Source organism: Coregonus clupeaformis, chromosome 35 (genome assembly GCF_020615455.1).
Source record: "Coregonus clupeaformis isolate EN_2021a chromosome 35, ASM2061545v1, whole genome shotgun sequence".
In the NCBI taxonomy this organism is placed as follows: domain Eukaryota; kingdom Metazoa; phylum Chordata; class Actinopteri; order Salmoniformes; family Salmonidae; genus Coregonus; species Coregonus clupeaformis.
The window spans coordinates 42736622-42760437 of NC_059226.1; the positions used below are offsets into that span (position 1 = coordinate 42736622).

Consider the following 23816-nt stretch of genomic DNA (forward strand, 5'->3'; position numbering starts at 1 on the left):
AGTTCCTTTCTCATTTACATCCAGTTGTTCATGTCCTTGTCTGCTAACCCCTGCTAAGTAGAGGTTAATACATAGTTCATTTCATTTGTGAAAGATTTGCATCCTAGTCATATATTTAAAAACAATCCAAATAAACTAGTAGTACAGTTTACAGGAAAAGTAGGACAGTAGGACAATTAGGTTTTTAAATGTCTCACCAGGGTTACGCTTTTCCTAGTTCCAGCTGTTTTCTGAAACAACAAGAACTCAACAATAAAACGCGTTGCTGAAAAGTTCAAACCAGTTCAAACCAACAATTCCAAAGCATGATTCAATAATTTCTCATATGTATCAAAATAATAACCATTTTGAAAAAGACCCAGTCAATAGCTTAACAGAAGAAAAAAACACCTGCATCAATTCACAAAATACATTTTTTTGGAACTGACTAGGAAAGGAAAATATAGATGGAATGGCATCAGGACGTAAACGAACACCACGCCCAGTTTTGGATGTTGTCAGGTATTTCTCTTCGAAATGCTCTGAACACAGTCTGGAGTTTCTGGTTGGCTTCCAGGCTTTCCATCTCATTTGATGCACCCACTCTTTTAGTCTTTTGGGGTCACCCAGTGGAAAACTGTTGGCATGAGAAAAAGTTGAAAAGACAGAAATTGAGCAAAAAGTAACAATTTAGCTAATAAACATCAATATAAACTACAGAGGAAGAACATTAGCTATTTTTTTTAAAGCTAATTCAGAGATTAAAAAATTAATAAAAAAACGGGGTCCTTGCCACTTGTTTTGGTATACAGCTGAGAGCTGGGGCTATAGGGGAAATGTAACCCAGCCTTAGACAGGGCTCTGTCTAGAATCCAGCCTAGATCCAAGGGCTGACAGTCCATGACATCAGATGATAGTTTTAAACATACTGTATTTTGAAGCTGTGTGTTGTTTACATCGTTATATGTAAACAATGGAGTAATACAACCTTAGATTTAGGTTAAGATAGAGAGAAAGACAGTTGTTGTAGCCTTAATAACAATAGCCCAATTGAAAATACCATCATTGAACAGATTCCCAGACTAACGTAACTTTGACATTACGATACGCTTGTTTTACTAACGTTAGCCTGTTAAGAAAAAACACATTGCTAACGTTAGTTAAATAAACAATTGAGTAATAACGTTTAGCTAGTTTGGTATGATAAGGTATAATATGCCACATTCTATAAAAATCGAAATGACTGGAAATCTCTTAGCGTAGCTCAACATAGTTAACTTGTTGGCTATGGTTTCTTACGCTTAGCTAGCTACGTTGTTAGTGTTTGTAGTAGTCAAATGCTGCAAGCCTTACCTGTGAAACGTAAATTTTTGGGTTTTAAGTTTACCCTTCTCATATCTATCTGTGCTATTCTTACAGTTAAGAGCTGAACAACGTGGCATTATTTTGTTACAACAGAGAGGAAGTTTATAGACAATCTTTGGTTACAAGTTGTTTATTTTTTCTTCCTCCTTCCTTGCTGGTTTTATGGCTAGTGGCAAACGAAAAGGTAGTGCAATACTGCCACCGACTGGACAGGGTGAACAAAGGAACAGAATACATTTTTAATACACAGTGCGCTCACACACAACTGCGTACAACAATCTGTTTTTATTTTACTTTAAAAACGTAAAACATTTATTCATACAGTATTTTTTTTTATGACAAAGGATCAACTGAGCAACTTCAGGCTGGGAACAATGGTCAATTCCATTTCAATTCAAGTCAATTTGTAAGTAAACCAAATTCCAAATCTTCCTCATTGAAAAGCAGTGAAGAGTATTGGAATTGGAATTTCAGTGTATTTCCTGAATTGACCCCAACCCTGACTTTTACAAATATATACATTATGTGAACTAATTCCCCCCCCCCTTTTTTTTCTTCACTCCATCCTTGTCTACCTTCACTACTACTTTGCGCTTCCAACGTCCTTATTATATATATCCATGTTTTCATTCCACTGCCCTTGTTTGAAAACCTCCTTGTCTGCTAACCCCTCATGACCTCCAGGGCCACCCTGCAGCTCATGGCCACCCTGCAGCTCACACAGGTGTGGGTGTAGTCCTCATCCCCAAGTTTCATGTCCTCATATCTCTTCAGCTCGGAGTCCTGAGTGACCAAGATCCATTCCAAGCACTGACTGCACTGCACACAGACTTCCTTTGTAGGTGGTTGGGCCTCTAGTATGACAAAGGTCCTTCCTTTTATCCCATTGTACTGCAATGCAAACAGGGTGGTCAAAGCACAAGTCAGTATAAAAGCTGAACAGAAATATAACAATATTATTCAGTCTTTAAAGACCTATTCCTATGATATTTGATGTATATTACTTCATTCATTGGTGATTTGAGTTGTGACCTGTGAGGCTTAACACTAATGTCAGCTTCCAACTTACAGGCAGCTTTCTTGGTGAGGTGGAGACGGACTGAGTCCCTCCGCAGCGCAGCAGAGAGAGGGGTATTTGTCTAGTGGTGGGGTGCTCCTTGCAGCAGAAGCTGAACACACTGGCAGCCAGGTAAACATCCCAGTGATCAGGATGGTCTTTCACCAGATCTGACACCAACCTGTCCAGTTATATGATGAAAATGGATTAAACAAAACAAATGCATATTTTATAAGTCAGCTGGGCTAGCATGTCATGTGATTGGATTCAGGAAACTGCCAAAAGATTCTTGCAATCATTACCCAGTTCAATTTAGTACCGATGCGCTTCTTGAAAAGTTATATTAAAGTTCCGTTAACGAACGTTGGAGTGGAGAACATACCGGTCTATGAGGGACTTTGTTACTGGATCCAGTGACACTCCCAGAGGACGGTAGAATACGAGTTGGCCTGTCAGTTTCTTCAGATCACCCAAAGCCGAGTTGATCTGTAAAATCAAAAGAGGAGGGGTACTTAATATTCATGAGATCATTTGGTGCAACATACATTCGGCCATCACAACCAATACAACTGGTTCTGTTTTCAGGTGGAGGTACAGTAACGCTAACATAGATAAATGCTGCAAATACTGCATAAGAAACTACACAATACCATCTCTACAATCTAACCACAGTATCTCTTACCTCTACAGTCAGCGCTACACTCAAACAACACAGGATTCCAACAGGGAAGCCAAAGCGAGAGATGAGGTCAGAAATTATTTCAGCAATCTCTTTACTGCTGCAGGTTTTTATGGGGTAGGCTTCCACCCATTTTGAGTAGTAGTCCACTACAGTTACTATAAATCTGTGTCCAATTTGGGTCTCTGGAAATGGCCCCTTCACTTCCATTGTCAGCCATTCCCATTTCTCCTTGATCTGGTTCAAATAAAAGAAAATGATATATATATAGATATAAAAATAATAAATGTAAGAATATTGTTGTCTGTTGTCCAGAATAAGCCTGTCTGTCAGAAACCTTACCCTGATTGCGAGCTTGGGGATAAAGATCAGCCCTTGCTTTTGTAAAGCTGAAGGTGGGACCTGAAATTGTCAGGAGAGTTCAGTGATTAAAGCAGGAAATAAAGGTTTGGGGGTATAGAAAGCCTTTATACAATGTTGTTGATCATACACACAACTAGTCGTCTAAGCCCTTACACACTGTATACACACAACTAGTCCTTATATGAGTTTCAATGTAGCCCTCGTTTGGGCCCATCAGGATTGTTTGGTTGAGTGGAGCACAATCGATCGATTCTGTTTGGCCCAATCAGCCTCATAAGAGCTAACACTTACTTCATTTGGTCTATCTTTCTCAGCCCAGTCAATACTCTGCAAAAATAAAAATAAAAGGGATACATGAAATATCTCCATAAATGTAAAAACCTCAGATAAGAGCAGACCTGGGCCAAATACTCAAACACTAGAGGTGCGCTTGATTTAGCTTACAAGGTGTGCAGGCTGGGAAGACTGAGTGTTCCATTGGTTATTGTACTGGAGCGAGCTAAATCAAGCGCACCTCAAGTATTTAACACAACATGTGTTTGACGATTGGAGGTCTGGATAAGAGTGATATGTTCTTCGTACCTGTGGAACACAGTAGTCATCATGGAAACGACTTGGGTGCCATATACTGTGGTTAAAGTAACTGGGAGTCCTCTTCAACCGTGTTGACGCTGCAGAGCTAGTGTTTCATTACAAGAGGAAACAAGAGAGGGAAACTATGAATTGCTTCATTTCTTCACAACATCGGCCCATAACCTATAGCTCATACAAACTGTATTGGTTTTGAGAACCACCTTGGCTCAGCTGGTACTGATGGCATATACTCAGGAACACGATCCTCTGGAAACTGAAATCACAAGTAGAGGTTAATACATACACAATATATACAAAAGTATGTGGACACCCCTTCAAATTAGTGGATTCGGCTATTTCAGCCACACCCGTTGCTGACAGGTGTATAAAATCGAGAGCACAGCCATGCAATCTCCATAGACAAACATTGGCAGCAATTATTTGTTACTTTTATTTTGTATTATTTTATATTGTAATTTTTTGATGAATCACGCTTCACCATCTGGCAGTACGACGGACAAATCTGGGTTTGGCGGATGCCAGGAGAATGCTACTTGTCCAAATGCATATTGCCAACTGTAAAGTTTGGTGGAGGAGGAATAATGGTCTGGGAATGTTTTTAATGGTTCGGGCTAGGCCCCTTAGTTCCAGTGAAGGGAAATCTTAACGCTACAGCATACAATTACATTCTAGACAATTCTGTACTTCCAACTTTGTGGCAACAGTTTGCGGAAGGCCCTTTCCTGTTTCAGCATGACAATGCCCTGTGCACAAAGCGAGGTCCATACAAAATGGTTTGTCGAGATCGATGTGCAAGAACTTGACTGGCCTGCACAGAGCCCTGACCTCAACCTCATTGAACACCTTTGGGATGAATTGGAATGCCGACTGCGAGCCAGGCCTAATCGCACAAAATCAGTGCCCGACCTCACTAATGCTCGTGACTGAATGGAAGCAAGTCCCCGCAGCAATGCTCCAACATCTAGTGGAAAGCCTTCCCAGAAGAGCGGAGGCTGTTATAGCAGCAAAGGGGGGAACAACTCCATATTAATGCCCATGATTTTGGAATGACATGTTTGACGAACAGGTGTCCACATACTTTTGGTCGTGTAGTTCATTTCATTTGTGAAAGATTGAGAATAAAAGTGTGACTCCTAGCCATATCAAAAACAATACAAATTGAAAACTAGTAGGACAATTAGGTTTTTAAATGTCTCACCAGGGTTACTCTTTTCCTCGTTACGGCTGTTTTCTGAAACAGGAACTCAACAATTAAACACGCTGCTCGAAAGTTCAAAACAACAATTCCAAAGCATGATTCAAGAATTTCTCACTTGTATCAAAATAATAACAATTTTGAAGAAAAAAAACAGTCAATAGCTTAACAAAAAAACAAACCTGCATCAATTCACAAATTACCTTTTTTGGGAACTGACTAGGAAAGGAAAATATAGTTGGAATGGCATCAGGACGTAAACGAACACCAGGCCCAGTTGAGGGTGTTGTCAGGTACTTCTCCTCAAAATGCTCTGAACACAGTCTGGAGTTTCTGTTTGGCTTCCAGCCTTTCCATCTCATCTGATGGATCCACTTTTTTAGTCTTTTGGGGTCGCTCAGCGGAAATCTAATTTTTAAAAGTAAAAAGTAACAACTTAGCTAATATACATCAACATAGATGAGAGAAACAACATTAGCTTTTTTTTTAAGGTCTAATGCAGCCGTTTTTATCTCAATATCAAAATAATTTCTGGGTAACAATTAAGTACCTTACTGTGATTGTTTTCAATTTTAAAAAATGGTCCAAAAGAGGTTTGGAACTCTTTCTTATTGGTCTATCAACTAATTTACCCAGACCAAAACGCCATCCCACCAAAACAGGCAAAACATTTCAGGCAGTCTTCAAACAGCTCTTACACTAAAAGGGCATTATCATCATTTTCACAGTATTATTCCAACCTCAGTGTGGAAATATATATATATATATATATATATATATATATAAACACAGGAAAATCACGTTTTTGATGGCACTGGACTTTTAAAGCTAATTCAGAGAAGATGGGGGTCCTTGCCACTTGTTTTAGTATCCAGCTTAGGGATGGGCTATAAGGAAATGTAACCCCATAGTGCTGCAGATGCAAAGGTTGACAGTCCAGGACTCCCTAAAAACACGCCACTTCAATACATGTGACTTTTCGTAGCAGGTTAGGAAAGCATTTTCGCTAACCCTTTTCCTAACCTTAACCTAATTCTCCAAACCTGCTATTACAAAGTCATAGCTGTTTTCGAAGTGGCATGTTTTTAGGGAATTTCATGACAGACCATTTCATCAGGGACATCAATAGACATTTCGTTTTGCAACTAAATCTAGTTTCTATTTGACAAATTATGGTAGGTCCCTCTCCATTTAGTTCACTTCAGTTTAAATAACCTTTTCAACAGAATCTGCATAATGAATACACCCCAGGCCTGTAATCTTTAGTCAAATGTTTTGCAACGGAAACCGTTTACTTCAAACGGAAAACGTGTTTGCAACGAAAACAGTTATATTTTGGTTATGATATAGAAAATCAGCTGTGGCTAGCATAAATATCGACAATAGCCTAATTGAAAATACCATTACATTGGACAGATTCCCAGATCCCTTCACATCAGGACTTGTTAATTTAGCTTCAACAAAAACAGCTAGCTAACTAGTTATGCTAAGGTATAATACGGCACGTTCTATAAAATCGAAATGACCGGAAATCTCTCAGCTAGCCTCACATGATAATGTTAGCTTCGCTAGCTGCTATCTAACATGTTGGCTACCCAATCGCTTACACTACGTGGTTAGCAAAGAACGTGTTGTTAGTCAAATGCTGCAAGCCTTACCTGTGAAGCCTAACTTTTTTGGCACGCAACTGATTATTTTTATCATATGTATCATGTCCTCTATTCTTACAGCTGTAAGCTGAACATGACATTTTTTATTCTTCGTGTGAATTTCTGGCAGAACTTAGACGCGGTGTTATTTATTGCTGCCTTTCGCAGGTCGGAGTGCGTATTGCACATTTGGTCCCCATCATCTAACCCTGCACCTATACACTATTCCCCAAAAACCCACCACCCCATCCCACTACTTTGGTCCTAAGCGATACTACACCAGGCTGTCGGCCTGGGAGGATGGAACCCCTTCTCTCAAAACTTCCTGTAGATCTTCTGCACTAAAATCACTCACACCCAAATATTTATCTGCTGCTGCACCTACCACATCTATGTTCTGTGATTTCAGCTCCATCAGTGCAGTGCAGTTCATCACCATGGTTATAAAGGTAAGAAATCCAACCTTACTAAAACTCATCTTCTCTGGATCCTCTCTTCAGGCCTATACTCACTGGGGGTATAGGCCTGAAACTTTCTGCCCATCTCAAACTCTGGCAATCTAAACCTGTCTCTCTTTCACAGGGCACTTCAGTTTCCCAGCTGCATGGGCACCTCCACAGTTGACACAGTGCTTTCTCTATCCCAACTGTACACTCCCTCTGACTATGCCCTCCTGCACATTTCTCACATTGTGGGATCTCCCCTCTACACACTGCTGCAACTTGTTCAAATCCTTGGCACTTAAAGCACCATAGGGGGAATATAGGCCCTCACAGAATAGCAAATATAACATAACTATAAGTAAACCCACTACAATCTCATGCACTAACATTTGTGTACAGTCAGTTAGCGGTTTAGCAATAACACCGGCAGGCCCCGGTGGCAATACATTAGTATAACCAAAAGCTTACCTTGACTTGGAAGAGTTCCAGTGTTGGATAGCCATAGCCAGCTAGCTAACACAGCATCCTTCTGTTTGAGCTGGGTGTTTGAGTAGGCTAGCTAGCTGCATTTGCTAGCTAAGTAAGTGAAAGTAATATATATATATATTTATATATTTTTTTTATATTTATATACTAAATATAGCTCTCTCTCTTGATCCTCCTTCATTTTTGAAGAAATTAATTTGTTAAAAACTGTTCATCTATTGTCTTTCTCTCTCTTTGAGTCAACTACTCACCACATTTTATGCACTGCAGTGCTAGCTAGCTGTAGCTTATGCTTTCAGTACTAGATTCATTCTCTGATCCTTTGATTGGGTGGTCAACATGTCAGTTCATGCTGCAGAAGCTCTGATAGGTTGGAGGATGTCCTCCGGAAGTTGTCATAATTACTGTGTAAGTCTATGGAAGGGGGTCAGAACCATGAGCCTCCTAGGTTTTGTATTGAAGTCAATGTACCCAGAGGAGGACGGAAGCTAGCTGTCCTCCGGCTACACAATGGTGCTACCCTACAGAGTGCTGTTGAGGCTACTGTAGACCTTCATTGCAAAACAGTGTGCTTTAATCAATTATTTGGTGACGTGAATATATTTTGTATAGTTTTATCTAAAAAGGAAAACTATTTTAATGTTTCACTATTTTTATGAAATTCACTGAGGATGGTCCTCCCCTTTCTCCCCTGAGGAGCCTCCAATGCTATCAGGTAGAAACTCTGTGTCAAAGCTCAACAAGACAGATAGGGCTTGTTCATTTCTTCTTCCTCGCTGGTGGTTTTATGGCGTGTAGAAAACAAAAAGGTAGTGCAACACCACCACCAACTGGACGGGGTGGAAAAAAGGAAAATAACACCATGTAAAATCCCAAGTAGGGGTAGCTGCAGCCCAATATGGTGACCAGAGTATGAGAGAGTGGGTGTGTCGAAATGAGTGTGTGTATGGAAAGCAAATAACCTAATTGGGCAGATTTGTTGCCACTCAAGACCGCTTCGCGTGGCTGGTTGGACTGCATGACAAGTTGATAAACCTGGCGACCATTGCACCGCTGTTGTATCAAGGTGCCTGCCAACCACTGAGGCAGATATGCTGCTGACCTTAGGTGCTTCACACTGGATAGCTGTATCACAGTCAGGGCCGGATTGGCCACATTTTTCTCTCTGCACCCTGCCAAAATGTGTTGAAATGCAGTAAATGAGCTGTTTTCCGGGGACCAAAATGCAGTAGCCCAGCCGTGATCACGGCTCCTGCTTGCCAAGCACTGAGGAGATTCTATTCACCTGTCCCAGGCACAAGGGTAGGCGTGATTTGTACCGGATGAAAGTTGATTTAATTCGTTTTGGAATGGGGCTGCCTCGTGGGCATGAGCCAGGTGCCCCGTTCAAAGCCCACAGCAAAGTCGGCTCAAAACAAAAGTGACATAATTAGGCATGTGGTGTATTGCTTTTGATAGAAACACTATCGCCATTTAGCAGACACTTTTATAAAAAATAAAAAATAAACGTTGTTTTCCCACTAGCACTGACTTTGCTGATAAAGTCTTTGTTGAGAGAAAATGTACTTGATACGATTGTGATGTGTTGTCTCACCTAGTTAGCTTAAGATAAACGCACTAGATATAAGTCGCTCTGGATAAGAGCTTCTGGTAAAGGACAAAAATGTAATATTGTAGTCATGTGTGCATACATTTTATGTAGGGGTGGTCCCAGCGGGAATCAAACCCAAATTCTAGTGTTACAAGCACCATGCTCCACCAACTGAGCTATGGAGGACCATATCTGCCTTCCCAAGGGAAATTAGTTTGAAAATTCAAACATATATTTTATAGAAAAGAGATGTTGTATGTTTCTGGACGATGCACCATGCTGCCTTGTTGACAACATGACCCAGCGGCACAGATTACTGTTCCATTTGAGAAGAGCGCTCCTCCCTCCTGGTTTTTGCCCTTTCAGGTCACGGGTCATAGACCGTTGCCCCGCTGCTCAGCATAATCCAATCTGTCCACGGTCTACTGTCCATTGACCCCCAACGGAGTGGGAAGTAGCTGCCTAGTAACCAATATCAGGGTGACAGTCACAGTAAGCAACCGTCTAAGTAACCTATAGCAGAGCGCCTTCCACACACCTACTCCTTTCCACACGCCCACTCCTTTCCTTTCGACACGCCCACTCCTTTCCTTTCGACACACCCACTTTCCGGTAGCCATATTGGACTGCAGCTACCGCATTCTCTAAAATACCCCAAATCAGAGAGGAATAGGCGAAGCACTGAAGCAATATATAGATGTTTGAAGCAGTATATAGATGTTTGAAGCAGTATATAGATGTTTGAAGCAGTATATAGATGTTTGAAGCAGTATATAGATGTTTGCCCAAATGCATTTTAAAAAAATAGAAAAAGTCCACTGTTTGAGCACACACAACAACTTGAAAACAAAACTGTCTACAACAATCTGTTTATATTTCATTCCGAAAACTTCAATGACTGAGCAACTTTAAAGTGTATACATGATAAACTCCTATTATTCAAACTTCTTCCCCTAGGCCTCTTTTATGACTCCAACATCGATCTCTTCCTTCACCACCACTTTGTTTCCAACATCCATATTATATCCTCCATCTTTTCAGTCCTTGTTTGAAAAGCTCCTTTGTCATTTCCATCCAGTTGTTCATGTCCTTGTCTGCTAACCCCTCATGACCTCCAGGGCCACCCTGCAGCTCATGGCCACCCTGCAGCTCACACAGGTGTGGGTGTAGTCCTCATCCCCAAGTTTCATGTCCTCATATCTCTTCAGCTCGGAGTCCTGGCTGACCGTGCTCCACTGACTGCACTGACTGCACTCCACGCGGACTTCCCTTTGAGGTGGTTGGGCCTCTAGTATGACAAAGGTCCTTCCTTTTATCCCATTGTCCTGCAATGCAAACAGGGTGGTCAAAGCACAAGTCAGTATAAAAGCTGAACAAAAATATTACATAATTCAAACCTATTTCTATGTGCATTTCTTCATTCATTCAATGGGAATCAATGATATGAGTATGTTTTGATGTAGGAGTAGGAACTTGTGAGTCTAAACACTGTCAGCCTCCAACTTACAGGCAGCTTTCTTGGTGAGGTGGAGACGGACTGAGTCCCTCCGCAGCGCAGCAGAGAGAGGGGTATTTGTCTAGTGGTGGGGTGCTCCTTGCAGCAGAAGCTGAACACACTGGCAGCCAGGTAAACATCCCAGCGATCAGGATGGTCTTTCACCAGATCTGACACCAACCTGTCCAGTTATATGATGAAAATGGATTAAACAAAACAAATGCATATTATTATAAGTCAGCTGGGCTAGCATGACATGTGATTGGATTTAGGAAACTGCCAAAAGATTCTTGCAATCATTACCCAGTTCTATTTAGTACACTACTATCCATAGTATAAGCTTTTAGAATCAGGTGGCTGTGTAGCAAGGTACAGTGGAGAACAAACCGGTCTATGAGGGACTTTGTTACTGGATCCAGTGACACTCCCAGAGGGCGGTAGAATATGAGTTGGCCTGTCAGTTTCTTCAGATCACCCAAAGCCGAGTTGATCTGTAAAATTAAAAGAGGAGGGGTACTTAACAGGTGTTGGAACCGGTTCAGGGAACAGGACCAGAAAACGGGAAAATAATGCACTTTTTAGAGGAACAGAATCAGAACCGGGAACGAAAGTGATCTATACTGTTCCGGAACAGAACCGTTGTTTGAAAAGGATGTGAACCGGTTAATAATGTTATTTTACGTTCCGGGCATTCTTTTTCCAGTCCCACAAAAAAATGCAACAAAGCGTCTATGCAAAGCCCTCACCCCGTCACTCAGAAACATATTCTAGTTTCTGCCTGCCAGCTGAAAATCTTTGCCAGTGTGTGCGTGCATAGGCTACCTGCCCCTCCCCATCCGAAGCATCGTCTATTGTACCCTACTGACGTTCAAAGAGGGATTCAGAAATTAGAAGAGCGATTTTTAATTAGAGACGAATGGATTAACTTTTTCAATGCTAGTTAAGGATATGATAGTTATCACGTTTCACATTGTTTTGATTAACTACAAAAAGGTAACACGTTTTTATTTTAGTTCTGGTGCCGCTCTGCTAACACAAGCTTGTTAGCTAGCTAGCTCTGGTCCAACGTTAAACCAACTCTCTGAAGTTCCAAGACATTCAACGTTCCTTCAAGCCGCTCCTCTGTTGGTATAATCCTGTGGGCCTATTTCAGATAATGCAGGTCATAACAAGATGCCCAGCGCTTCAAGCCAAGCCTCCTCCCTCTCTCCCCAACAGCAACATTTCAGTCCCATCTCGCGCCCCACCCTTGTCTGTCCATTAAATGTAAAAAGTTGCCCTTTCCATAGTAAGCTGCTCTATCCGCAGCTAAATGTAAAACATTTTCGATTTCAGTGGTTTAAAAAAGGAAGAGAAAGGAACGACATAAAGCAGGACTGTTTGGGGTGGAACTGGTTCAGATCTTTATTCTGCTGAACAGTGGAATGGAACGACATAAAGCAGGACTGTTTGGGGTGGAACTGGTTCAGATCTTTATTCTGCTGAACAGTGGAATGGAACAAAAACAAATATGGTTTTCTTCAGAACAAAACGACTGGAAAATAATTTTGGTTCCAACCCCTGGTACTTAATATTCATGAGATAATTTAGTGCAACACTTCATTTACCCCAAAACATTTTTATTTAGGGCAGTACAGTAACACTTACATCGATACATGCATGCATCTCTTACCTCTAAAATGTGTGCTCGAGTCAAACAAGACAGGATTCCAACAGGGAAGCCAAAGCGAGAGATGAGGTCAGAAATTATTTTGGCAATCTCTTTACTGTTGTTGGTTTTCATGGGGTAGGCTTCCATCCATTTTGAGTAGTAGTCCATTACAGTTAGTACAAACTTGTGTCTACTTCTGGTCTCTGGAAATGGTCCCTTCACATCCATTGTCAGCCATTGCCATTTCTCCTTGATCTGGTTCAAACAAAAATAATCTGTAGTTATGATGTGTAGTCGATATGCATATCAATTAACATGAGGTAATAACTGGGGAATACACACAACAGTAATCCTTTAAGTTGACCAGGGTCGTGTTCAGTTAGTAGGCATAAAACAGAAGGAAACCCTCAGAACCTGAGTGAAGCAAGGTAGCGCTGTACTATCTGTATACATGTTTGTATTCCTTCGGCACCGTTTGCCCTAATGAACAGGACCCAGGTGAAAAAGAATCTTGTTGCCCGCTGTCCAGAATACAATCGTCTGTCAGAAACCTTACCTTGATTGCGTGCTTGGGGATAAAGATCAGACCTTGCTTTTCTAAAGTTGCAGATGGGATCTGAAATTGTCAGGAGTTCAGTTATTAAAGCACGTGTATGGAAAGGTTTAGGGTTATAGAAGACCTTTATAGGATTTTGTAATCATACATGCAACTAGCCCTAGAGGTTTGGGCCTCATCAAGATCGTTGGGAGTAACAGTGACACTACTTTTCAACACGCTCCTCCCTGGGATTTTTGAGCAGGTACCGTGAACTAAGCTGTTTGGATGAAAACATTTGGAATATTTGGCAAAAGATACAAACATGGTTGTTCTGTAAGGAATTACGGGAACCCTTCCCAATCAAACAATTTTGATGAGCTCAATCAGCTTCATAAGGGCTAACTCACAACTTACTCCTTTAGGCATGTCTTTTACAGCCCAGTCAATACTCTGCAAAAAAAAATACAAAAAAAATAAGCATGAATGAAATATTTGTCAAAAAATCTTTAAAAAAATTCTAGATAAGAATGATATGTACTTTGTACCTGTGGAACACAGTAGTCGTCATGGAAACGACTTGGGTGCCATATACTGTGGTTTAAGTAACTTGGTGGAGACTTCTCCCGTTGTGTCGACTCCTCAGGAACAGGATCCTCTGGAAACTGGAATCACGAGTACAGGCCAAACACAGTTCATTTTATTTGTGAAATCAAAAGGGAAATCCAAATCTGCCATATACTTAAGAGTAAACAGCAATACGAATGGAAAACTGGTTGTACAGTAACCTCAATTACCTCGACTAACTGGTGCCGCCGCACATTGACTCTGTGCCGGTACCCCCTGTATATACATTTTTACATTTTAGACATTTAGCAGACGCTCTTATCCAGAGCGACTTACAGTTAGTGAATACATATTTATTTATTTTTATACTGGCCACCCGTGGGAATCGAACCCACAACCCTGGTGTTGCAAACACCATGCTCTATCAACTGAGCTACATCCCTGCCGGCCATTCCCTCCCCTACCCTGGACGACGAATTAAACAACCTGGTGTTGCAAACACCATGCTCTATCAACTGAGCTACATCCCTGCCGGCCATTCCCTCCCCTACCCTGGACGACGTTGGGCCAATTGTGCGCCGCCCATGTGTCTCCCGGTCGCGGCCGGCTGCGACAGAGCCTGGATTCGAACCAGGATCTCTAGTGGCACAGTTAGCACTGCGATGCAGTGCCTTAGACCACTGCGCCACTCAGGAGCACAATATAGGAGCACAATATAGCCTCGCTATTGTTATTTTATTATTTTACTGCTGCTCTTTAATTATTTGTTACTTTTATTTAATTGATTTTTTAGATATTCTTTCTTAAAAATGTATTATTGGTTAAGGGCTTGTAAGTAAGCATTTCACTGTAAGGTCTACACCTGTTGTATTCGGCCCATGTGACAAATAAAATTTGATTTGTTTGGAACATTTAGCATTTCTCACCAAGGTTACTCTTTTCCTCCTTCCAGCTGTTTTCTGAAACTACAAGAACTCAACAATAAAACACACCATTCAAAAGTTCAACTCAACCAACAAAGCCAAAGCACGTTTCAAGAATTCCTCATATGTTACATTCACAACCACCAGACTCAGTTAGGTCTAATAGCTTAAATGAAAACAACACACCTGCCTCATTTGACAAAATACCTTTTTTTGTAGGTGACTAGGAAAGGTAAAGATAGTTGGTATGGCATCATCACGTAAACGCACTGTCTGCCCAGTTCTATCCATGCACCTCTCCTCGAAATGCTCGGAGCACAGTAGGGAATGGGGGGTTGGCTGCCAGTCTTTCCATTTCATCTGACCCACCCACTCTTTTATTCGTTTAGGATCACGCTTTGGAAAGCTGTTGACATAAGAAAAGGTTAAAAAAACGAAATGTAAACATCAACGGGGAAATCTGTGATTGTAACATACATTTTTGGACTTTTAAATGTATATAACTATTGATTCTTGAAGAATATAACTTATAAATGCCTCATGAGCTTAGTTCAACTGTCATACCCATCAGAACCCAAAATATTAGTTTGTAATTGTAAACAAACACTTTATAGCCTCATACCATTGTTAAAACTATAATTCTGACATCATGGATGGTCACTGCCTCTGGTCAGTCCTTGCATTCATAGCTCTGTCTATGAATTTGACAGTGGTTACATTTCTCCAGCCCCATCCCTCAGCTATTTACCAAATCAGTGGCGAAGCTCCGCTTTGTTACTGTTTGAACTGCAGATTGCTAAAAACAGTGATGAAACAGCGACCACTAAGGCCGGGCTAATACGGGTTGTTCGTTTGTTTAGAAGTTCCACGTTTTTTTTATGATACGGTAGCTAAGATATAAGTCACATTCGTCAAAATCAAGGTATAGCTGGTTAGCTATTTTATTACTGGAAATCTTAGCTAGCTACACAAGCTAACGTAAACTGACTAGCTAGTTGGCTAGTTACTAGCTAAATTAGCTAATCCAAATGTCGACGTTAGTCTTACCTGTGAAATGTAACCTTGTTTGTTTTATGTTTAACATTTTTAAATGTATTCCTACAGTTGAAAGCTGAACAACGCCCTGGCATTTTTGATAGCTAGCTAGCATTAGCTAACAACTACTACACCAAGGAATGTAAAAAAAACAAGGAAGTGACGCACAGGAAGTTAACTTTTTTCGGCTTCTACCTCTTCTGCCACAACACATCTGTAAAGAAGACAGAAAAATGGCTGACTTCAGGAAAATCAGTCCTGGGTCTCTGCCCTATGTTAACGTTTCGCGAAAAGTGTCTGTTCAAGGGAAAGTTTTTATCCTCCTATGTATAATATTGGCCGAACCCGGAGGAGCTACCACCCACTGGGTTGTCACTGAAGATGGAAAGATTCAACAGCAAGTACGTTAATGGCCCGTGTTTATATCCGTATTTTGCTAACTAGCTAGCCGTTAGCTTCTCTGCTAGCAAGCTAACTACTTTATCACAGATAGCTATAACCAGTATCTTTGACTTTAGTTTGCTCTTCCTAGGATTTGCTTACACGGCTGCAGGCTCATACTAGCTTGCCAATCATTGATTGCTAATTAGCTACTTAAGTCCCTCTCTGGGACTTTCGCTAGCACAGTAATGCAATGCTGACCCCCTAAGGGTACTGACCTGCCTTTAACTTGAACTAACGTTAAAGTAGTTCGCTAGAGAACGGGGTCTCTGGGTAAGCTAGCTAACTTACATGTTAGCTAACTCTAACTAACTAAAGGCATCCAACCATCCTAGAAAAACTGAAATAAAGCCAACTAGTGATAGATGATTGGTAGGTAGCAAGTTGGCAAGCTAGCTAATTAGCTACTGGGGTCAAAGATAATGGGCATAACTGACCTGACAGACCCAGCATTGGCACAGCCAGCTAGTTATTAACTTCAATGCAACCAGGAGTTTTGACATCCAGCACAATGTCAAAACTCTCTTGGTTGCATCGAAACTATCTAGCTAGGTGAATTGAATGGAAAACTGTGCTTCGGCTTGATGTAAGCGCACAAATAAAAGGGGTTTAGAAAAAAGTATATCTGATGTAACCTTTGTATCTATATACAACTAATCTAAAGTATCCACTTACACTTAACGTTTAGAAGGGCATCAAATGTTCAGACTATTTAGCGATTGACATTATGTCAGCCGTGGCCAAACTATCTAACACAGATGGTTTGGGAAAAACCAAAGATGACCTAGTTACTACTACGTAATTTCGATGTCAAGTCAGCCAGGTTGCTCTGCCTCAATTTTGTTTTGGTGTTGTCTCACTTCATGTGTACTGTGGTCAGCGAACTCAGAGGTGTTTAGGCTTTTGGGTCAAGTCATGGAGTGAAAACAAGTACTGTCACTGTTTATTTTGAGACAAACATTTTCTGTTTTTTTGCAGGTTGACTCTCCTTTGAATCTTAAACATCCACATGACCTTGTCATCTTCATGCGACAGGAGACCCGTGTCAACTACCTGAAGAAGTTAGAGGTGATGACCTTTTCATGATTACATCACTTTGCTCATAGCCTATTGCTCTACTTCCTGGTTTTACAATGTTAGTCCAAGGCCTCCCCAGTGTTAAATATGTATACTGCTGTGCTCTCCCTTACTTGAAAGATGCAATATCTACAATATTCACATCTGTTCAATGGTCATTTAATACTCATAGTTTATTGAAGAACATATTGGATCACATCAGATGGGAAACCTGTCTTCCTTTCTTTTTCCTCCAGTAAGATATAGCATTGCTTTCAAATCAAGCCACACTGAAAGGTCTGAATCTCATGTCTCTGACCTCTGCTTTGTGCAGAAGCAGCTTGTCGCTCAGAAGATTCACATTGAGGAGAATGAGGACAGGGACACTGGCTTGGAGCAGAGGCACTATAAAGAGGATGCCGACTGTGTCACGGCTAAAGTTCCCCTGGGAGACTTGGATCTCTACGATGGTACCTACATCTCTCTGGAGAGTAAAGACATCAGGTAAGCCCAGGCTGGGCACTCTTGACCAATCATTTAGTTATTACTAATTTGCCCTCACCTAACTCATTATCAAGGGGAAGCACTGATAAGGGATGTTGACATATGTCATCAGGGCGTGTACGAATCCATTGGTCGTGCTCCAAAACGGCTTCATCTTATCATTGACATTGACCGATGACATGAGTCATTGTACATTTTTTGGGTGATCAACATTTTTATTTTCAACAACATACAGTGTACACATTCGATGATCACGTCACATATATTAGAGGTCATGACACTACAGCACAAACAAAACAAAAACAAAATACACTTTTATACAAACAAAACAAGTATTTACATACTGACAGAAGTCATAATTATTAGAACACACAAGGTGATATTCATACAGGGAGAAAGTAGGGAGTTCACAAGAGGACAAGTATTCTTGATGGCATCCTGTTGACAATAAATGTTAATCACTTTCTGATAGAAAAACCATGATGGCTTGTCTTTCAAATCTAGACCGGCCTGTCCTACATCTTCATCATCAGGCATTTTTAAACAGCCACATGATGCAAGTCAAGAACTGGTTACCTTTTCTCCCCTTGTTCCCCCTGTTCTGCTGGACACAACACTAATGCTCCCTGGACCTTGACTATGGATGTTTCTTTCAGCCCTGAGGATTACGTAGATTTGAGGTCCCCTCTACCCCCGGATCTGGAGAAGCCTGACTGTGCCAGAGTATTTGAGCTCCCGTATAGTATCCACGGTTTCCAGCATCTCCGGGTGAGTTGAGGGGAAAGCGAACCCACTTGTTAATGCAATGCACATGCCTGTCTGGACCTGTGCCATGTGTCTATCTTTATCCAGGGCGTGCAAGAGCGGGTGAACCTCACATCTCCTCTGCTCTCTAAAGAGGACCCCATTTTTGGCTCCCTGTCCCACAAACTGGGCCGCAGCATTGACGAGGTGGGCCATCGAATCCAGCAGGGCCTGCTGAGGGTGCGTTTCTCTCTACCGCCTCACCAACACTGTCTGGTCTGTTTTTTATCGGTTTACATATAGCTGAAGGGGATTACTTTAACTGTGATGCACTGATTTATTCATTTTTATAAATGGACAGTCACTGTTTTAAGTGTTCTGGTCTGACTGTCATACAGTTCCCTTCTAATGATAGTGTTCTGGTCTGACGGTCATACAGTTCCCTTCTAATGATAGTGTTCTGGTCTGACTGTCATATAGTTCCCTTCTAATGATAGTGTTCTGGTCTGACGGTCATATAGTTCCCTTCTAATGATAGTGTTCTGGTCTGACTGTCATATAGTTCCCTTCTAATGATAGTGTTCTGGTCTGACTGTCATATAGTTTCCTTCTAATGATAGTGTTCTGGTCTGACTGTCATATAGTTCCCTTCTAATGATAGTGTTCTGGTCTGACTGTCATATAGTTCCCTTCTAATGATAGTGTTCTGGTCTGACTGTCATATAGTTCCCTTCTAATGATAGTGTTCTGGTCTGACGGTCATATAGTTCCCTTCTAATGATAGTGTTCTGGTCTGACTGTCATATAGTTCCCTTCTAGTGATAGTGTTCTGGTCTGACTGCCATATAGTTCCCTTCTAATGATAGTGTTCTGGTCTGACTGCCATATAGTTCCCTTCTAATGATAGTGTTCTGGTCTGACTGTCATATAGTTCCCTTCTAATGATAGTGTTCTGGTCTGACTGCCATATAGTTCCCTTCTAATGATAGTGTTCTGGTCTGACTGTCATATAGTTCCCTTCTAATGATAGTGTTCTGGTCTGACTGTCATATAGTTCCCTTCTAATGATAGTGTTCTGGTCTGACGGTCATATAGTTTCCCTTCTAATGATAGTGTTCTGGTCTGACTGTCATATAGTTCCCTTCTAATGATAGTGTTCTGGTCTGACTGTCATATAGTTCCCTTCTAATGATAGTGTTCTGGTCTGACGGTCATATAGTTTCCTTCTAATGATAATGTTCTGGTCTGACTGTCATATAGTTCCCTTCTAATGATAGTGTTCTGGTCTGACTGTCATATAGTTCCCTTCTAATGATAGTGTTCTGGTCTGACTGTCATATAGTTCCCTTCTAATGATAGTGTTCTGGTCTGACTGTCATATAGTTCCCTTCTAATGATAGTGTTCTGGTCTGACTGTCATATAGTTCCCTTCTAATGATGTGTTTGTTGTGTTGTCCAGAACTCGTCGTCCTGGGTGCTGTATGACCTGGCGTCGTTCTACTGGCGGATAAAGAACGAGCCCAGGCAGGCGGTGGACTGTGTTCTCCGTGCCCTGCACTTCTCACCCAGGTACAACCAAAGCAAAACGCAGCTTCAGTTTGTCATGTTCATTAGGGCACACCATGTAAAAAAGTTTGCAATGGAAAACTAAGTGAGCCTTTCTTATTGGACAAGTCTAGGTATTCCCTAATGTTTCAGTATGTTGTCTGCCCTTTGGTGCCCAATGAACACGTCCCAGCTACGGTTATTCAGCATTCAAACAGTGGACCATATAAGAGTTTTGAGTCCCATGCTCGTTGTCTGTTGTGTATCCAGGCTGCACAAGGACTTGGCACTGGTGAACATGGCCAACATCCTGCACCGGGCCCACTTCTCTGCTGATGCTGCCATCCTGGCTCACGCTGCCCTGGACCTGACCTCTGACCTTCTCACCAGCCACTACACCCTGGGCAACATCTACGCAGTGAGTTACAGCACCACTAGTAGATTAATATATTGGGGGGGAAGATGCACTGAATACAACCCAGGGGATAATGCGTTAAAGCGATTCCGCTTGTTTCCAAGGTGGTTCCCGATGGAATACACATGAGACAAAATAAAGGAAAGCTAGCTGTACGACATCATCTGGTTTTATCAACAATTGCAGCTCTATGATTCCCATTGCAGAGACGTTCTACATAATGTATAGTGAAATAGTACAAACTTGTATCAAGAGAACAGCAGGGTTCCAAGCACTGACCCTTGAGGAACACCAAAGTCCGTTTTTTCGGGATGTCTAATGACAACAAAGAAAGCAGACATTAGGTGAATTTAAACAAAATGTAGCCTTTAAATAGAACATGTGGTTCTGTAACATTTGTTGGCACTACGTTTTAACATTTCTGAAGGGACGCCGACATAGGGTTGTGTTGGTTTATGTTCACCTACTGTCTGCTTTTAATATTTTCACTGAACCTACACTTACAGTGGGATGTTACACTTACAGTGGGATGTTACACTTACAGTGGGATGTTACACTTACAGTAGTATTTTTTTATTGGAGTATAGCAATAATCTCTCCAACAGTTATGCAGTGGATATGGATGTTGGATGTTACTGCAATGCTTGTTGGCAAGGCTTTCTCCAGGTGCTCAGGAAGTGTATTCCTGTTGGTATATTGTTAATGTTACCGGCCCTGACCTTCAGTATCTTTCTCTCCAGTTATTCTAGAAGAGTGAATCATCGCTGATATATTATTTCTCTCTCTCTCTCTCTCTCTCTCTCTCTCTCTCTCTCTCTCTCTCTCTCTCTCTCTCTCTCTCTCTCTCTCTCTCTCTCTCTCTCTCTCTCTCTCTCTCTCTCTCTGTGTCTGTCTGTCATCCCCCCTCCCTGTCTCTCCACCTCCTCCCCTCTCTCCTCTTCATCTGTGTGTGTAGATGCTGGGGGAGTACAACCACTCAGTGCTGTGCTATGAGCAGGCCCTCCAGGCCCAGCAGGGCTTTGAGCAGGCCCTGAGGAGGAAGCACGCCGTCCTCTGTCAGCAGAAACTGGAGCAGCGCCTGGAGGCCCAACACAGGTAAAGGCACAGCGCCTCACAGCTCAGGGCGTAGTTAGGTTAATAGTGGCAGGAGAGTGGCTTTATTACAAAAGGAAGGGGGGGGAGTAGCTGGAACCAGGGTTGTGTTCAGTAGGAGAAAAACGTGAGGAACCATTTTGAAGGGGATTTAATGGGAAGGGAAGCATTGTTGTGGCACAGACTTCCTCTTTATATGGCACAGGTTACAATGCAGAATATACACTGAGTGGACAAAACATTATTATGCTTTTTCCATTACAGACTGACCAGGTGAATCCAGGTGAAATCTATGATCCCTTATTTATGTCACTTGTTAAATCCACTTCAATCAGTGCAGATGAAGGGGAGGAGACCGGTTAAAGAAGGATTCTTAAGCCTCGAGACAATTGGGACATGGATTGTGTATGTGTGCCATTCAGAGGGTGAATGGGCAAGACAAAATATATAAATGCCTTTGAACGGGGTATGGTAGTAGGTGCCAGTCGCACCGGTTTGAGTGTGTCAAGAATTGCAATGCTGCTGGGTTTTTCACACTCAACAGTTTCCCATGTGTATCAATATGGGTCCACCACCCAAAGGACATCCAGCCAACTTGACACAACTGTGGGAAGCGTTGGAGTCAACATGGGCCAGCGTCCCTGTGGAAGGCTTCCGACACTTAGTAGGCCTAGGGCTAGCTATTTGTGATCTGCCACACCCCCTCCACCCCCCACCCCCCAGGTCTCTGCAGCGCACGCTGAACGAGCTGAAGGAATACCAGAAACAGCATGACAACTACCTCCATCAGCAGGAGGCCCTGGACAAATACAAGCTGCTTCAGGAAGAGCAGATCCTCCGCAACATCATCCATGAGACCCAGATGGCCAAGGAGGCACAGCTGGGTGAGATGCTACACACACACCCACACACACACACACACACACACACACACACACTCGCATGCAATACATACACACACACTCCATACACACACGTAGTACACACAAGCGCAATACACACACACACTTGTGCGCAATACACACTCACAGATACACACACACACACACAGACGCATACATACACAAATCAAATCAAATCAAATCAAATCAAATTGTATTGGTCACATGCGCCGAATACAACAAGTGCAGACATTACAGTGAAATGCTTACTTACAGCCCTTAACCAACAGTGCGTTTATTTTAAACAAAAAAAGTAAGAATAAAACAACAACAAAAAAAAGTGTTGAGAAAAAACAAAGAGCAGAAGTAAAATAAAGTGACAGTAGGGAGGCTATATATACAGGGGGGTAACGGTGCAGAGTCAATGTGCGGGGGGCACCGGCTAGTTGAGGTAGTTGAGGTAATATGTACATGTGGGTAGAGTTAAAGTGACTATGCATAAATACTTAACAGAGTAGCAGCAGCGTAAAAAGGATGGGGGTGGGGGGCAGTGCAAATAGTCCGGGTAGCCATGATTAGCTGTTCAGGAGTCTTATGGCTTGTGGGTAGAAGCTGTTGAGAAGTCTTTTGGACCTAGACTTGGCACTCCGGTACCGCTTGCCGTGCGGTAGCAGAGAGAACAGTCTATGACTAGGTGGCTGGAGTCTTTGACAATTTTGAGGGCCTTCCTCTGACACCGCCTGGTATAGAGGTCTTGGATGGCAGGGAGCTTTGCCCCCAGTGATGTACTGGGCCGTACGCACTACCCTCTGTAGTGCCTTGCGGTCAGAGGCCAAGCAGTTGCCATACCAGGCGGTGATGCAACCAGTCAGGATGCTCTCGATGGTGCAGCTGTAGAAATTTTTGAGGATCTGAGGACCCATGCCAAATCTTTTAGTCTCCTGAGGGGGAATAGGCTTTGTCGTGCCCTCTTCACGACTGTCTTGGTGTGCTTGGACCATGATAGTTCGTTGGTGATGTGGACACCAAGGAACTTGAAGCTCTCAACCTGTTCCACTACAGCCCCGTCGATGAGAATGGGGGCGTGCTCAGTCCTCTTTTTTTTCCTGTAGTCCACAATCATCTCCTTTGTCTTGGTCACGTTGAGGGAGAGGTTGTTGTCCTGGCACCACACGGCCAGATCTCTGACCTCCTCCCATAGGCTGTCTCATCGTTGTCGGTGATCAGGCCTACCACTGTTGTGTCGTCGGCAAACTTAATGATGGTGTTGGAGTCGTGCCTGGCCATGCAGTCATGGGTGAACAGAGAGTACAGGAGGGGACTGAGCACGCACCCCTGAGGGGCCCCGTGTTGAGGATCAGTGTGGCAGATGTGTTGTTACCTACCCTTACCACCTGGGGGCGGCCCGTCAGGAAGTCCAGGATCCAGTTGCAGAGGGAGGTGTTTAGTCCCAGGATCCTTAGCTTAGTGATGAGCTTAGAGGGCACTATGGTGTTGAATGCTGAGCTGTAGTCAATGAATAGCATTCTCA

The 23816-nt window shown here is 42.3% G+C and overlaps 2 protein-coding genes across 7 annotated transcripts in view; one reads left to right on the top strand and one right to left on the bottom strand.

Moving 5' to 3' along the window:
- Positions 1-15776, bottom strand: LOC121546401. 5 transcript variants are annotated; one of them, XM_041857664.2, is made up of 12 exons: positions 6891-7015; positions 5436-5640; positions 5236-5268; positions 4238-4290; positions 4026-4122; positions 3735-3770; positions 3423-3482; positions 3084-3317; positions 2784-2887; positions 2414-2582; positions 2013-2235; positions 1-48 (listed from the first exon to the last, which is right to left on the bottom strand). In XM_041857664.2, the coding sequence occupies exons 1-12, from the start codon at positions 6980-6982 to the stop codon at positions 44-46; spliced, it is 1311 nt and encodes a 436-aa protein (XP_041713598.2). In that variant the 5' UTR covers positions 6983-7015; the 3' UTR covers positions 1-43. The 5 variants fall into 5 exon arrangements, with proteins under 5 accessions (XP_041713598.2, XP_045067067.1, XP_041713599.2 ...); XM_045211132.1 differs by lacking the exons at positions 1-48; positions 2414-2582; positions 2784-2887; ... (6 more) ...; positions 5436-5640; positions 6891-7015 and adding exons at positions 10520-10726; positions 10909-11077; positions 11284-11387; ... (5 more) ...; positions 14780-14978; positions 15620-15776 and having other exon boundaries at positions 1611-2028; XM_041857665.2 differs by lacking the exons at positions 1-48; positions 2414-2582; positions 2784-2887; ... (6 more) ...; positions 5436-5640; positions 6891-7015 and adding exons at positions 10602-10726; positions 10909-11077; positions 11284-11387; ... (5 more) ...; positions 14759-14978; positions 15620-15776 and having other exon boundaries at positions 1611-2110.
- ttc17 (tetratricopeptide repeat domain 17) overlaps positions 15764-23816 on the top strand; it is a 23202-nt gene continuing 15149 nt past the window's right edge. Inside the window, exons 1-9 of one of the 2 annotated variants that reach the window (XM_045211130.1) lie at positions 15764-16008; positions 17027-17116; positions 17439-17608; positions 18265-18376; positions 18461-18592; positions 19812-19921; positions 20168-20315; positions 21268-21407; positions 22128-22288. In XM_045211130.1, the coding sequence (XP_045067065.1) occupies positions 15841-16008; positions 17027-17116; positions 17439-17608; positions 18265-18376; positions 18461-18592; positions 19812-19921; positions 20168-20315; positions 21268-21407; positions 22128-22288 (1231 nt within the window). In that variant the 5' untranslated portion in view covers positions 15764-15840. The remainder of the gene's footprint in view (positions 16009-17026; positions 17117-17438; positions 17609-18264; positions 18377-18460; positions 18593-19811; positions 19922-20167; positions 20316-21267; positions 21408-22127; positions 22289-23816) is intronic. The other variant, XM_045211131.1, reaches the window with a different exon arrangement.

Bases quoted from the DNA above. Each gene is read 5' to 3' on its own strand.
- LOC121546401 (XM_041857664.2), bottom strand. From the start codon at position 6,982: ATGTCATGTTCAGCTTACAGCTGTAAGAATAGAGGACATGATACATAT. The intron at 3,771-4,025 runs GTACGAAGAACA...TTATTTTTGCAG, and splicing joins ATGACTACTGTGTTCCACAG to AGTATTGACTGGGCTGAGAA. The intron at 2,236-2,413 runs GTAAGTTGGAAG...TTTGCATTGCAG, and splicing joins CCTCACCAAGAAAGCTGCCT to TACAATGGGATAAAAGGAAG.